The sequence below is a fragment of the Chiloscyllium punctatum genome, chromosome 2 (assembly GCF_047496795.1).
Source record: "Chiloscyllium punctatum isolate Juve2018m chromosome 2, sChiPun1.3, whole genome shotgun sequence".
Classification (NCBI taxonomy): domain Eukaryota; kingdom Metazoa; phylum Chordata; class Chondrichthyes; order Orectolobiformes; family Hemiscylliidae; genus Chiloscyllium; species Chiloscyllium punctatum.
The window spans coordinates 140664725-140679378 of record NC_092740.1 but is presented as its reverse complement, the minus strand read 5'-3'; the positions used below and the strand labels follow the sequence as shown (position 1 = coordinate 140679378).

The 14654-nt window shown below is 40.4% G+C and overlaps 1 protein-coding gene across 4 annotated transcripts in view; it reads right to left on the bottom strand.

The window, feature by feature from the left end:
- Window positions 1-2516: 2516 nt before the first annotated feature.
- LOC140490928 (A disintegrin and metalloproteinase with thrombospondin motifs 3-like) overlaps window positions 2517-14654 on the bottom strand; it is a 257036-nt gene continuing 244898 nt past the window's right edge. For 2 of the 4 annotated variants that reach the window (XM_072589151.1, XM_072589152.1), the window contains one exon: window positions 5703-11040. In XM_072589151.1, the coding sequence (XP_072445252.1) occupies window positions 10538-11040 (503 nt within the window). In that variant the 3' untranslated portion in view covers window positions 5703-10537. Of the gene's footprint in view, window positions 4439-5702; window positions 11041-14654 lie in introns of those variants that run through there. The other 2 variants (XR_011963229.1, XR_011963230.1) reach the window with 2 other exon arrangements.

Genomic DNA, 14654 nt, shown 5'->3' with positions numbered 1-14654 from the left:
ATGCTCACGTGGATACGCCGATCCTGTCTGTGGTTTTACAGGATTTTGTGCAAGCAGTGCTGGTGATAACTCTCCAGGGGTTAGAAGTGTCTGCTGTACAATGTGGTCAGTGCTGGCTTGAGTTTTGGAATTCAAACACACCATCCCTCAGGCATCAAAGGTTGAACAGTTGCCCACTCATCCTGTAGGTTAGCTTCATTAAGGTGGGGTGGAGTGTTACAATGTGGCAGCCTACCAGATCTCAGCATTGTAACCATTGGTGAGATTCAAACTACATTCATGCTGGTGAGAAAGAAGACAGAGAGGGGGGCATTCATCTTTAAACACAGAGGAAAATGACACAGACACACCACTAGGGAGCAAGCAGAGAATTACTACAATTATGAGCTAGACAAAGGAGTGCAGTGGGAGAGGGACTCCCTGAGATTCTTGTAGAGAGAGGAGGAAAACTTCTTCAAGGCAGGCATCCTTGCAAGAGGATTCGCAGTAGGGTTAAAATCAACGAGGTAAAAACAATGACTGCAGATGCTGGAAACTAGATTCTGGATTAGTGGTGCTGGAAGAGCACAGCAGTTCAGGCAGCATCCAAGTAGCTTCGAAATCAACGTTTCGGGCAAAAGTCCTTCATCAGGAATAAAGGCAGTGAGCCTGAAGCGTGGAGAGATAAGCTAGAGGAGGGTGGGGGTGGGGAGAAAGTAGCATAGAGTACAATGGGTGAGTGGGGGAGGGGATGAAGGTGATAGGTCAGGGAGGAGAGGGTGGAGTGGATAGGTGGAAAAGGAGATAGGACAAGTCCGGACAAGTCATGGGGACAGTTACTGAGCTGGAAGTTTAGAACTAGGGTGAGGTGGGGGAAGGGGAAATGAGGAAACTGTTGAAGTCCACATTGATGCCATGGGGTTGAAGTGTTCTGAGGTGGAAGATGAGGCGTTCTTCCTCCAGGCATCTGATGGTGAGGGAGTGGCGGTGAAGGAGGCCAAGGACCTCCATGTCCTCGGCAGAGTGGGAGGGGGAGTTGAAATGTTGGGCCACGGGGCAGTGTGGTTGATTGATGCGGGTGTCCCGGAGATGTTCCCTAAAGCGCTCTGCTAGGAGGCGCCCAGTCTCCCCAATGTAGAGGAGACCGCATCGGGAGCAATGGATACAATAAATGATATTAGTGGATGTGCAAGTAAAACTTTGATGGATGTGGAAGGCTCCTTTAGGGCCTTGGATAGAGGTGAGGGAGGAGGTGTGGGCGCAGGTTTTACAGTTCCTGCGGTGGCAGGGGAAAGTGCCAGGATTGGAGGGTGGGTTGTATGGAGGTGTGGACCTGACCAGGTAATCATGGAGGGAACGGTCTTTGCGGAAGGCGGAAAGGGGTGGGGAGGGAAATATATCCCTGGTAGTGGGGTCTGTTTGGAGATGGCAGAAATGTCGGCGGATGATTTGGTTTATGCGAAGGTTGGTAGGGTGGAAGGTGAGCACCAGGGGCGTTCTGTCCTTGTTACGGTTGGAGGGGTGGGGTCTGAGGGCAGAGGTGCGGGATGTAGACGAGATGCGTTGGAGGGCATCTTTAACCACGTGGGAAGGGAAATTGCGGTCTCTAAAGAAGGAGGCCATCTGGTGTGTTCTGTGGTGGAACTGGTCCTCCTGGAAGCAGATCCGGCGGAGGCGGAGGAATTGGGAATACGGGATGGCATTTTTGCAAGAGGTAGGGTGGGAAGAGGTGTAATCCAGGTAGCTGTGGGAGTCGGTGGGTTTGTAAAAAATGTCAGTGTCAAGTCGGTCGTCATTAATGGAGATGGAGAGGTCCAGGAAGGGGAGGGAGGTGTCAGAGATGGTCCAGGAGTCAGGAATGCAGAATTCTTTGTCCTCAACAGTACTTTATCTGACATTCCCTGGAACACAGCTCACCACAGATACAGTCCCACCTGTTGCAATGATGTTTCTATTACCGCTTGGCCCAGTGCAACCCAAGGGAATTCATTAATGAAAGTGATGAAGGAAGTAAAAGCCTTATATCCACATTTGTGGAAGACAAGCATTGGCAGAAATACAAGTACTTTAGACAGAACCATAAAATTACAAAAATGTAGAGCTAATGAATGGGTAGAACTGTAGTAAATGATTTTAATTTGGAAAATGTGAGCTTGTGTATTTTCAACCTCAAACAGATAAAACAACGTACTTTTCAACCATGAAAAGCTGGAAACAATGGAAGTCCAATAAGATTTGGAAACCTAGGAATATCAATCCTTTTTTGATATTGTTCATTAAATTGTAATTTAAAACGTCTACTAGAATACTGACTTTTATATCTTGAGAATTAGAATACAAAGCATTCAAAGTCATGCTGCAACAGCATAAAGTCTTGATTAGATCAGACATGAAGTACTGTGAGTATTTCTGGGTATCATATCTTCAGAAGGATACAGCCTTCCTGAGAGAGACAGAGAACATTACTACAACAGTAACTGAATCCTAAGTGTTCAGCTACAAGGAGATTAAACAAACTGGATCTGTAGTCCCTTGAATTTGGAATATTATAGATTGAGTTGATTGAAGTTTTCAGGGTATTAGGGGACTTATGGGGTGTAGGTATTTTTGCTGATTAGGAAATCCAGTTAATGGCACAATGAATAACTTTTGGAAACAATGATGAACTTTTTGTAAATCACTTTTCAGTTTGTTCTCCTTATATAAAACATGTGGCATGAGTTTGTCAGAGCTTGTTAAACTACTCAGCAAAATGGGAGCAATTTTGAGCAGTACATGAGGGTATCTTAAAACTTGTTATGACTTGTGGTAAAAAGAAATTATTGCAGCTGGTGTAACAGTTCTCAGAGAGTTCTGGCATGGACAGAGCTTTTTAAAAATCCTTTTGAGACTTCCAAATTGACGAGATTATGTTGAGATGCAAATTGAATCTGCTTGACAGCATATCAGCAGAGGAAGTCTATCGCTACATACATTAGTGATGATGTGTTTCAGCAGAACTCGGAAGCAGGTGGACAAGAGAAGGGTCGATAAGGGTTGATACACTACCCTGATGACTGGTTGTACAGATAGAACCTTAATCTACCTGACCTTTCTGAAGAACAGAGCTTCTGCAGGTTGAGGATATTACACTAGGTGTTGTTATCCTGTGCCTTATCCTAAAAAATAACTTGAAACTTGTTAAACCCACTGAACACATATTACTATTGCCATTCCTTCAGTAAGAAGTGAGTTAATTTAAAGTGAGTTTAAATTTAAGGGTAGTGTACTGAATTGTAAAAGCCATTTTTAAATTGACAATCATAGTAAATGGGCCCATACCTGTCTGTCATATCCCAAGAACTAATGGTTTAATTGAAGATTTTAAAAAGCTCAGAGACACAAGCTTGATGTGTGATACAGTTTCAGTAATTTTATTGTAAATATCTAGTTCATATATTTTTAGATTTAGGAATGAAAGTTTAACTGCAGATAATGGGATAAATGCATTAAAAAATTGTGGCCATGTTGCCCAAAGAGATTAACAGCTAGACATGTAAGAGCTATAATCCGCAGATGGGTTTACTTAACTAAAGAGCTGGGGATGTAATGTCTGAAATTCTTGTACTAATTACAGTTAAGAAAGATGATTTTGCTTTTAGAATTAGAGCTAACCTATTCCAAACCATTCAATAAATCCTGAAAGTTTATAAGGCTCCTTAAATCTATCAAACTTGTGAATAAAGGATAATTACAATAAACATGGGCTTGAGGAAAGTCCAGGACATTTTATATCATTATAGAGAGGCGTGGGACATGGCAAGGTGCTTGGATTTCAACTTATCTGGGTATTTACTAGAAACGTTAGTTGCAATTTGGCGAAAAGATTAACAAAGGAAATGATAGACTTGTACTATAAGCAGAGCAAACAGTTGATTTCATCATTAACCGCTTTGATTGTGACTAGACTATCTCAATTTGAATATTGCAAGGCCACAGAAGTTGAAATATTGCCAATAGTTTGGAACTAATGGAAAAATCTACAACGGTACTCCATAGAGTGTTGTACCAAAAAACCCAAAGAACTTTGCAAACCCAGCATCTGCATTTCTCAAAGCACAAATTGACAGCTTTATTTCTCCACACTCTCAGGAAATAAGTAGATGACACCAGATGTATATTTGCTGACTAAGTCTCCATGTGGGATGGATGCTTATTCAACAGCTGAATAAATTGTGTATCATTGAAAAGTGTGGTGCTGGAAAAGCACAGCCGGTCAGGTAGCATCTGAGCTGCAGGAGAATCGATGTTTCGGTCATAAGCCCTTCATCAGGAATATTTTAAATAATATATAACAGTTCTGGAGAAATCATACTGGACTCAAAACATTAACTCTGTTTCCTCTCTTCACAGATGGCTCCAGACCTGTTGAATCTCTCCAGCATTTTCTGTGTTTGTTCCACCATCTGGAGTATTTTGCCTAAATTGAAGAGGAGGGTGATGAGGTTAGTATGGGATGTTATCAATATCATCAAAGAGCTGCCCAGAAAAAAAAAAGCCAGTATAAATAGTGAGAAACACTGGTCCAACTTTTTGTATATTTCAACATTGAGGTTCAATATGACAAGTATGTTCATTTTCAAGAGTTACTGATTTTTTTGTGATTATTTCCCTCTTGGAAGGCTTTAAAATCAAGCCCTAATTTCCACTTTTGACATGGGAATTTCAAATAATTATCACTAGAAATCATAGGAATCTTAATCATAGATCCTAAAGTGGGTCTTGTGAGCTTGGAAGATACCTCGGTGAATACTGCGTGACCTGACCATGGTAGCTATCCTAGCAGGTCATTCCCAAATGGTGAGGAATTAGAGGGAGCTGGGGAGACGACATACGCACATACCTTCTGGGACACAGGTTTGAATGTTTAGTCCCAGATTTGGAATTAATCCCGCAAGTCCAACTTGGGGGAACTTCCTCAAATACAAGAGCAGGGATGTAATGCTGGGGTTGTATAAAGCTCTGATCAGACCCAATGTGGAACATTGTGAGCAGTTTTGGACCCTGTATCTAAGAAAGGATGTACTGGCTTTAGAGGGAGCCCAGAGGAGATTTATGAGAGTGATCCTAGGATGGAGGGCTGGTCATATGAGGAGTGGTTGATGACTCTGAGGACTCAATGGAGTTGGAACTCATGATACATCATGTCACGCCATATCTCTCACTGCCCACATGTCCTTGATTCCAGTCTATGCTCTTCTAACCACATTCCATAGTCCCTCATAACCTCTGTGCTAACCAATAATCCTCCCCCAGCTCAGCAGCCCCTCATGTTCTCCATGGTAACCTCTGCACCTCTAAACATCACCTTTGTCCCTTATACTTTCTGTGCCAAATTATATCCGCTACTCATCCCCTTGGCCCCTTGTAATCCTCGACCAACTTAATGTAACTTATTCCTGGGTATGATCCCTCTACTATTATCCCTGTAGAATTTCTACCTCAAATAAGTGTCAATTCATGACCTCCTAGTAATCCCCATGACCCTTTATAGCTTCTATGACAATTTATTTCCAAGCCATGCCTCCCATTCACCTTGTCATTTTACCCTCCATACTAATTCACCCATTATCCATCATGGATAATCCTCAGGAGTGATGCTGAAATGAAATAAAGTTATAGGTTTCTATCACACAGTTTGCTACATTACACTCTGGTAAAAGACCATTCAATTCATTTGAATCTCTTAAAGTATTGAATTCTTTATTTAGATAAAGCAAACATTTTCTTCAAGTACTTAAAACCTTACAAAAGAGGAATTGGATCAACAGGAAACCAGATGATTCCATACTGCTCTTTGATGCCCTCAGAAATATTGGCTTGGTATGATGTCTTGGTTAGATCCTTGGAGTACCAAAGCTATGAGAAACATTTATGTAACACGTTCTTGACCTTTCCTGGATTGTTTTGACCAATTTTTGGCTCCACGCTTCATGAAGGACTTGGAGAGGGTGTGGACGAGATTTATTAGAATGGTACCAGAGTTGAAGGGCTTCTCATACAAGAGACTTGATGCACTTTTTTTCCTCATCACAGAAAGGAGATAAAAGAAAGATTTTAACAAAGCTGTTTACAGACAGACCTCTGCTTATTAACACATCAAAAATGTGACATCTTATTAGCATATCAGGCTTGAATCTCTGGAGTGGGGTCTGAACACATTAAATTCTGACTCAGACAAGAGCACTATTAGTGAGCTACGGCCTGTAGTTGACTTTATGTACCAATGCCACGTGCTAATAGGTCTTTATTTGAGAAAAAGAATCCTTTAGGAGCTACTATTAAATGGTAACTGAACATCCTTTTCACGTTACTGTCATTGATATAACAGTAAATGGAATCCAAGAAAAGTCAGTTAGATCAGGTGTTTTTAAGATATATCCACGCAAACGTTATTTTTTCCATTTTGCGGTTTGTTTCATTATCGGACTATTGAATAGTATCATGAAACATTGCTTCCCAGGCCAATTAGTTCTAGTATTGGGCTTGATCCAGCAGCTCCTGACACAGAGATAGTGATGTACCTCGTACCACATTACCTCCAACGTTCAGCTGATGTAGTTGTGCAACATGAGGTGAAAGTCACCTGCAAGTACAAACTGCTGTATGTGACCTTACACAGTGACCTCAAGTGTCCAGTAAAAAACTCCATGGGGGCTGGAAAGATTTCACTGAGAGGCACCAGACAGCATGAGGAAGTCACCAGGCAGATCAGCAGTGAAGGAAGGGGTAGGAAAATTAGATAGCACAATCACAATCGACAACACAAATTCAAAAAATTTCAAAGGACATTAACTCGGTTGTTATTTTTATTGCTATGTGCTCCCCAATACAACAAACAGTATCAGTAGTGTATGGTCAGAATAAAACAGGCACCTATATTATTGTACGAAAGAAAGCAAATAAGGCAAATAAATCATTTTCTTTCCATTTATAGGGTAGAAGAGAGATTCTTAAATAAGTTCTCTACTGTGTGAAGCTCAGGGTTATCATTTTACAAATTAAACATTAGCCTTCAGAAGCCTTGCAAGAAACTAGCAGCAATTCTTTAAGGGCATAGAATTGACCGGATGCTACTTGACTACTCACAGGACAATAGCAAACATTCTTCCATAGTGTACCACTATGTGCATCCAAATCTCCTATCCTACCTATCCCTTTTTGATCAGGTCACTTTGTTATCCTCTCATCCTGTGGTTTTTTTTTTAACATTGCTTTTAATTTGATGTTACCAGCTCACCATTTTAAAAACGGTTCCGTCCTCGTGTATGCTTCTAAGTAAGTAATAATGTTGCTCGCCAATTGTCACAGGAATATCCTATTCTATTTTGCACATTCAAGCAACATTGTTGGCGTGTAAGAAAATTAGTTCGTGACCACTGAAGTACTTCAGCTTATATTGTATCGCCTGCAGATTGGTGGAGATTGTCACTGGCCCAAGGTTTTTTTTGATTGGGAGTTGATTGGATCACTGATATCCATTCAGATAAGGCCATTTAATTGACTGATCAAATTTTCCAGATCCTGATGCTGTACTTTGTACCTACATAATATGAATTGTAGTGCCCAGGAATGAATGACAGATTGGATCAAAAAAGGTTTTAAAAGGTTACTTTCTCAAACATATCAGCTGCTATTGCTATCAATGTGGGCAAAAATGAGGTTAAAGAAAATTCTGAAGAGAGGTCGCAGGACTGAAAATGGTAACTCTGCTTTCTTTTCACAGGTGCTGCCAGACCTGCTGAGTTTCTCCAGCAATTTCTGTTTTTGTTAAAGAAGTTAGGCCCTGGAATACATTGGTCCAGAATGAAGATGCAGTTGCATTTTACATTTAAAAACATATAATTAATGTCCATTGTCAAGGATTTTATAGCAGAGCATTTAAAACACAGTTAGCATGGATTTACGAAAGGGAAATCTTACTCGACAAATTTAATGGAATTCTTCAATGATGTAACCCAAAAGAGTTGATCAGGAAGAGCCAGTGGAAGTAAAGCATTTCAAATGACTTTCGACAAAGTCCCATATAAGAAATTAATGCAAAGTTAAAGTGCATGGAATTGGGGTAGTATTTTGAGATGGATAGAAGATTGGTTAGCAGAGAGGCGACAAAGAGTAGGAATAAATGGGTGAGCCATGGGGTGCTGCAGTGATTGGAACCAGATCCTAGCTATTCACAATGCAGGTTAATGATTTTGATGAGGGAATTAAATGTAATATTTCAAAATTTGCAGATGACATAAAGCTGGGTGAGAGGATGAGCTGTGAGGAGAATGCAGAGATGCTTCAGTGTGATTTGGACAGGTTAAGTGACTGGACAAATGCATGGCACTTGCAGTATAATGGAGATAAATGTGAGGCTAGCCACTTTGGCAGCAAGAATAGGAAGGCAGATGATTATTTGAACGGTTGTAAATTGAGAGAGGGGAATATTGAACAAGACCTGGGCGTCTTTGTGCACCAATTGCTGAATGTAAACAATCAGGTGCAGGAGGCAGTAAAGAAGGGTGTGGAGGCTGTGGAGAGGATGCAGAAGAGGTTTACCAGGATTAGAGGATATGAGCTATAAAGAGAGGCTGGAAAAACTCAGGTTGTTTTCTCTGGAGCGCAGAGGCTGAAGGGCGGCTTGACAGACGTCTATAAAATTATGAGATTCATAGATAGGGTTGATGGTCAGAATCTTTCTCCCTGAGTTGAACTGTCTAAAAATAGGGAGCATGCATTTAAGATGAGAGGGGGAATGTTCAAAAGAGATATGAGGGGCATGTTTTTTACACAGAGAGTGGTAGGAGGCTGGCACACACTGCCAGGGGTGGTGGTGGAAGGAGATAGAAGAGGGGCTTTTAAGAGACTTTTAGATAAGCATTTTAAGATGCAAAGAATGGAGGGATATGGACCAAGGGTAGGTCAAAGGGATTAGTTTAATTTGGCTTCATGTTCACCATATCATGGACCGAAGGGCCCATTCCTGTACTGTATAGTTCTATGCTCTATGTATGTTGGCCTTCTTAGCGAGAGGATTCAAATACACAAACAAGGATGTCTTGCTGTAATATACAGTGCATTGGTGAGATCACACCTGAAATACAGTGTGCAGTTTTGGGCTCCTTAACTGAGGAAGGATATTACAGAGGGAGTACAATGAAGTTTTAACAAATTGATTCCTGTGATGGCAGGACTGATACATGAAGAGAGATTGAGTCAGTTAGAATTATATTCACTGGCAGTTAGAAGGAGGTGGAGAGGTGGGATATCAGAGAAAACTTTAAAATCCTAACCGGTCTTCTATCAGGTTAGATCCAGAAAGGACGTTCCTGATGGTGAGGGAATCCAGAACCAGGAGCCATGGTTTAAGGATAAGGGGAAAACTTTTTAGGACTGAGATGAGGAGAAATTTCTTCACCGAGAGTATGGTTAGCCTGTGAAATTTACTATTACAGGAAATGGTTGAGGCCAAACTATTATGTGTTTTCAAGAAAGAGGTCGTTACAGCTCTTGTGGCTGAAGGGATCAAGCAATTTGTGGGGAGAGCAGGCTCAGAGCAGTGAACTTGATGATAAGTCATGATCATGTTGATTAGCCTATTCCTGCTCCTCTCTGCTGTGTTTCTACGTACCAGCGTCAAAAACTGGCTACAAACTGTTGATCTGCCCAACAAGATAAAGAAAAAGAGAAAATTCTGGAAAGGTCCAGCAAATCCATCGCTTCCTGGAAGGAAACTCATCAGATATCCTCTTTTCAATGTAAGTGTTTACCAGAATACTACACACACCTTTCTTTGCGTGGGTGCATAGTGACCTGCTGAGTAATTCCAAATCAATACTTATTTTAGATTTGCGATATATTTTGACTAGCACCAAAATGATTGGGAAATCTGTCTGTAGTTACTGCCAAATTAAAATTGTAAAAGGACCAGTAATTCTTGCCTAGTCCATGGCAGTTTTTCAACACCTAATATATACTGAAATTTAGAAATGGTTATGTAACATTGGTAAAAAAAACTCACAAAACAATTTGCATACTTGAAATATAATACTGACTTACATACACAGTATTTACAGAACAGCCGCAAATGCCTTAAATAATATCTAATTCACTTACACTTGACTGAATACTATTTGTAACAACTTGACACTGTAAACTCAAAGAAATTGAGCATCTCAACTTGATTCCTTACTTTGATTCTGTTAACATCAGATGATATGTAAAATGTAGTCATAATCCTTTACAAAGGCAACGCCAGCAAACCTGGATATCTCCTCTTCATTGGAAAAATCTTTGGTCTTTGTTTAAGTGATCCCAAAAAAAATTGGATGTTGGCCAATTTAACGACATGGAGCAAAGTGCCAGCACTTCACGACTTCAAAGTATTCTTTTTCGAGAAAAGATTGACAGTTTAGGTTCACTGAAAATGCAGAAAGTCATTTTCAAATCGGACGTGCACCATGATGTCTATAATTGATTCTTGTTGAATGGTTGTTTTTTTTTCCTCAGATGTATCAGACATAAGAACCTTACTTCATGTCTCTGCCTCAGGAGATTGTGATGCAGCATTTCTTTCTGATGACTCTGCCACTCCAACTGATGCATGGGTAGCTGTGGAGCTGGTGCCGATGGCAATAGGATCGTCTTGAAATAAATGAGGCTGATACTGTGAAGCCACCAATCTGTGAGGCCAACCAACCGCAGGTGTCTTTTTCTGGGAGGAGTTTGGGCCTTTTGTTCTGCCTCGTCCTGGAGTGACTGCTCTAGGCTTGGTATTCTTTTCTCTGGCTAACCTGCTGCCTTGCAAACTTCTGCTCCTGGATGTGGAATCAGGAGGGTGAGTTGGTGTCATCTTGTGGTCAGATTCTGCCATTTCATCCTCTATTTCCGCAGCACCAGTAAAGAAGGGGGGAGGCAGGGTGCTACTGCGCTTGCTACACGATTCACAGCAGAGTTTGTTGTAGCCTGGGATAGAGCAATAGCGAGCTAGCACTTCCATCTGACAGAATATAGACTTATCTCGCAGGCAAGGCTCATCTGCAGGGTAAATAAAATGGAATCAAAGTTTGTTCAAATTAGGAGAGTAGAAAATTCTGAGATTAATCAATATAATCAGAATAATGTGCATTAAATTTCAAACATCTTGTGGCCAAGCAACTAAATGTCCCAGTCTCCAATGGAGTGAAACTGGACAGTTCAATATACTCTGATGCTACCTCACCTGCTGTGCTTTTCCAGCACTACTCTGATCTAAACTCTGGTTTCCAGCATTTGAAGTCGGCACTTTTGCCTAGTTCAATATACTCTTCCAATTATGTCGGGACTCCTTTGTTTCACAACTTTGGTTATGTTGTACATCAGAGAGAGATGATTCTGGCCTGTATGTTCATGTTGATATTGTTTATGGATTTAATTAATATTCAAAGGACTAGTGTTTTTACTAAGGTGTCTATCGCAATGGTATCATTACTGAAATAATAATCAAAGCGAAGTCTCCATTTCCTTATTTGAGATGTATGAGAACAGTGGAACTGTGAAAATGGGCTTTGGGAGACAGACATTCACACCACATATCCTCCTAGTGTCAGTGGTGCTATTATTAAGAGAGGTTTAGAATTTATTTTCTAAGTCTGCTGCACCATTCAATGTGATCATTGCCGATTCTCCATATCAACAACACATTCCTGCTCTGTCCCCATATCCCTTGACACCTTGAGCCTCTGGAGATCTGTCTTTTTTTTCCCTCAAATATATTCAGTGTCCAGCTTCCACAGCTTCCTGTGGTAGAGAATTCGACAGATTCACCAGCCCACAAGTAAAGGCATTTCTCTATTCCCTTGCTACATCAGTCAGCAGCACCTACAATTACTTTACAATAATTATTGTAGCTGTCAACAAGAACAGTGAAGTGATCGAGTTGTGTGTGAAATGTGGATCATCTCATCCACTAAATCATAATCTAGCATTTTGTGACATATGGAAGTTATGTTCCACCGAGGAACACTGGGCTAAAATGTGCAAGAATTCGAAGTGCTCGGAGAATCACAACATGCAACAAGGCTGCACAGCAGCATGTGAATAAAGGCCAACCAAGGAACAATGCCAACAGGTTCCATTGAAGGCACCCTATGATGTTAACAAAATCCTAGATCTAAGTGCAACATCCCAGTTTACAGAACCCAGTCAGATAGTACATGTTCCCAACTCGACACACCATATAGATTCCATCAGGAAGATTTAAGCCTGTACTTTCATCCAAGTGATGTACACCGCAACAGAAATGGATAACATCCACTGTACTACTAGAATGACACTTTAGCAATTATCATCCCTTTAAGCAATCTTCATGCGATGTACTCAAGAGATTAGCACAGTGTGATGTTGTCCATTCATGAGAAGCTAACTCCTTACAATGGATCTGACATCCCATGCATTAGCAATATCTATTTTAAATGTCAATACAGCTTCTCCTGGAACATTCCATATTTCCAATACGGCAGGAACTTTAATCATTGCTCTATGTATCATTATGATTAACAAAGGAAGCAATTCCAAACCAAAGATTCCAAACCACAACATTGCAACTACCTTGAAACCTGGCAAACGTCTACCTGGACCAGTCTAATTCTATCATTCACTTTAAAGACGATATAGCATTAGATCAGAAAGATGATGGTGCTCAACCCAACGTTCACCCTCTTCACAAGGGCAGCACTGACATTCAGGATGAGCTCTGTTTGGAACTGGATTTCAGGGTTAAAAACAACATCATTTGTAAAGTTGAGCACCACACTGGTTGTGTAGCTATATTACTTGAGTTTTGGAGAAAGACGGCAGTCACAGACAGAGATCATTCAGTCCATTATTGTCCATGCAAGTCAAAAAAGATCTGACTGCACTAATCCCATTTTCCAGCTTTGACCCAAAGTCATGGAGGCTCTGGCAACACAAGTGTATATCTCAATGTTACTTAATGTTGAGAGAATTTCTGACTCTACCACAGTAAAATCTCTTGCCTTGTTAGTCTTCCCTAAGTGCATTACCTCACACTTTTCTGGGGTAAACAATATACATGTGCATACACACAAATCAAATTGACAGAAGCCATATCAATTTCTTGGGATCACCATCAACACACCTTCAAATGTTACGAGATATGATCCTACCAAAACAGATGTGGAAAAAATGCCCACATCACAGAACAATGGTAGTTCACAAAAACATTCTGCTTTCTTCAATATTTATTTTCCATCTATTTCAAATGTTATAATGGAAGTATCTCCCCTGACACACTATATCCACAGCAGTATGACCACCAACATATCTTTTAGTCTCTCAAAAATACATATCTTTCACCAAATGTATTTTTCAATGTAATGATTCCCTCCAAGTTTACCACATTGGAATTAGATACATCTTAGTCTATTAGAAGATGACAAGTGGCAGACTACTCCAAAATAGATAGGGTAACTATCACTATAGTTTTCAGAATAAAATAATTTCACACATATCTATTTGGTCACCATTTCGTCATTCATACAGATCATAAAGTGTTTGAAAGGATCTGTCAGAAACGTCTTAAGAATGCAACCTCCTGAATGACAACATCTACTTGTGAAGTTGCAAGGGCACAATTTCAAAGTATATGACAAACCAGGCTCACAGGTAGCTGTTCCAAATGCTCTTAGCCTACTTTCAAATCCCACAAAGGCAAAGATAGACTTCCTAAGGCATATTGTCAAATCCAAGTTCGAAGATATACCCCACACTGATCTCATTCATTTTGGTTATAGCCAAGCAATACAGAGTCAGCAAGCTAGATATGATAACCACATGCACAGTTGAAGATCATCATCAGTGGGTGGCCTATGCACATTAAGCCAATCCCCTAGTAAGTAGGTTCTTTCTTTAACCATTCCAAAGTAAACAAGGACTCACTAGGTATATGATTTTCAAAGATAAACAAGTGATTATTTCACAATCTCTGCTTGATGTGCTTGACTAGATACACATAGGGCACGTGGGCTCAAGAAATAGTTACGTGAAGCTATAGACTGGTCTGGCATCAATATGAATATCAATCAATTAATCAATTTGAGTAAAACACGTCAACTCCATCCAGTTTAACAATGGAGAGAACCCCTCGCTCCACACAAGACTTTTTTCTGAGCCATGGCACAAGATCACAACAGCTGTTGATGAATTAATTGCCATATTTAGTATGTTTGGCATTCCTCAATAAATTGTGTCTGACAATGGTCTGTAGTACACTAGTACACTCTTCCAAGACATATGCAGAAAGTGATGGGGTTTTGAACACATTGCCTTCTCTCCTTGCTACCCTCAGTCTAATAATCTTGCAGTACACAACATTCCCATGGTAAATTCCATCAATGCTCAATGTAAATCTCCTTGCCAAAACTATTGGATAGCCATGCTAAATCTAAAAACTACTCCTCAATGTTTTACCCTTGCTAGTAACTCACATATTTGAAAGACAGATCCACACATTTCTTCAATCACATACCCAACCACTTGTACATGATGCATTATTGGGAGAAAGGGAGAAAGAAGGGAGAAAATGGTCTAAGAGAATGATCAAGGATCATGCAACAATTATCCAACCTGAACCGGGACAAAGCATTAAAGTT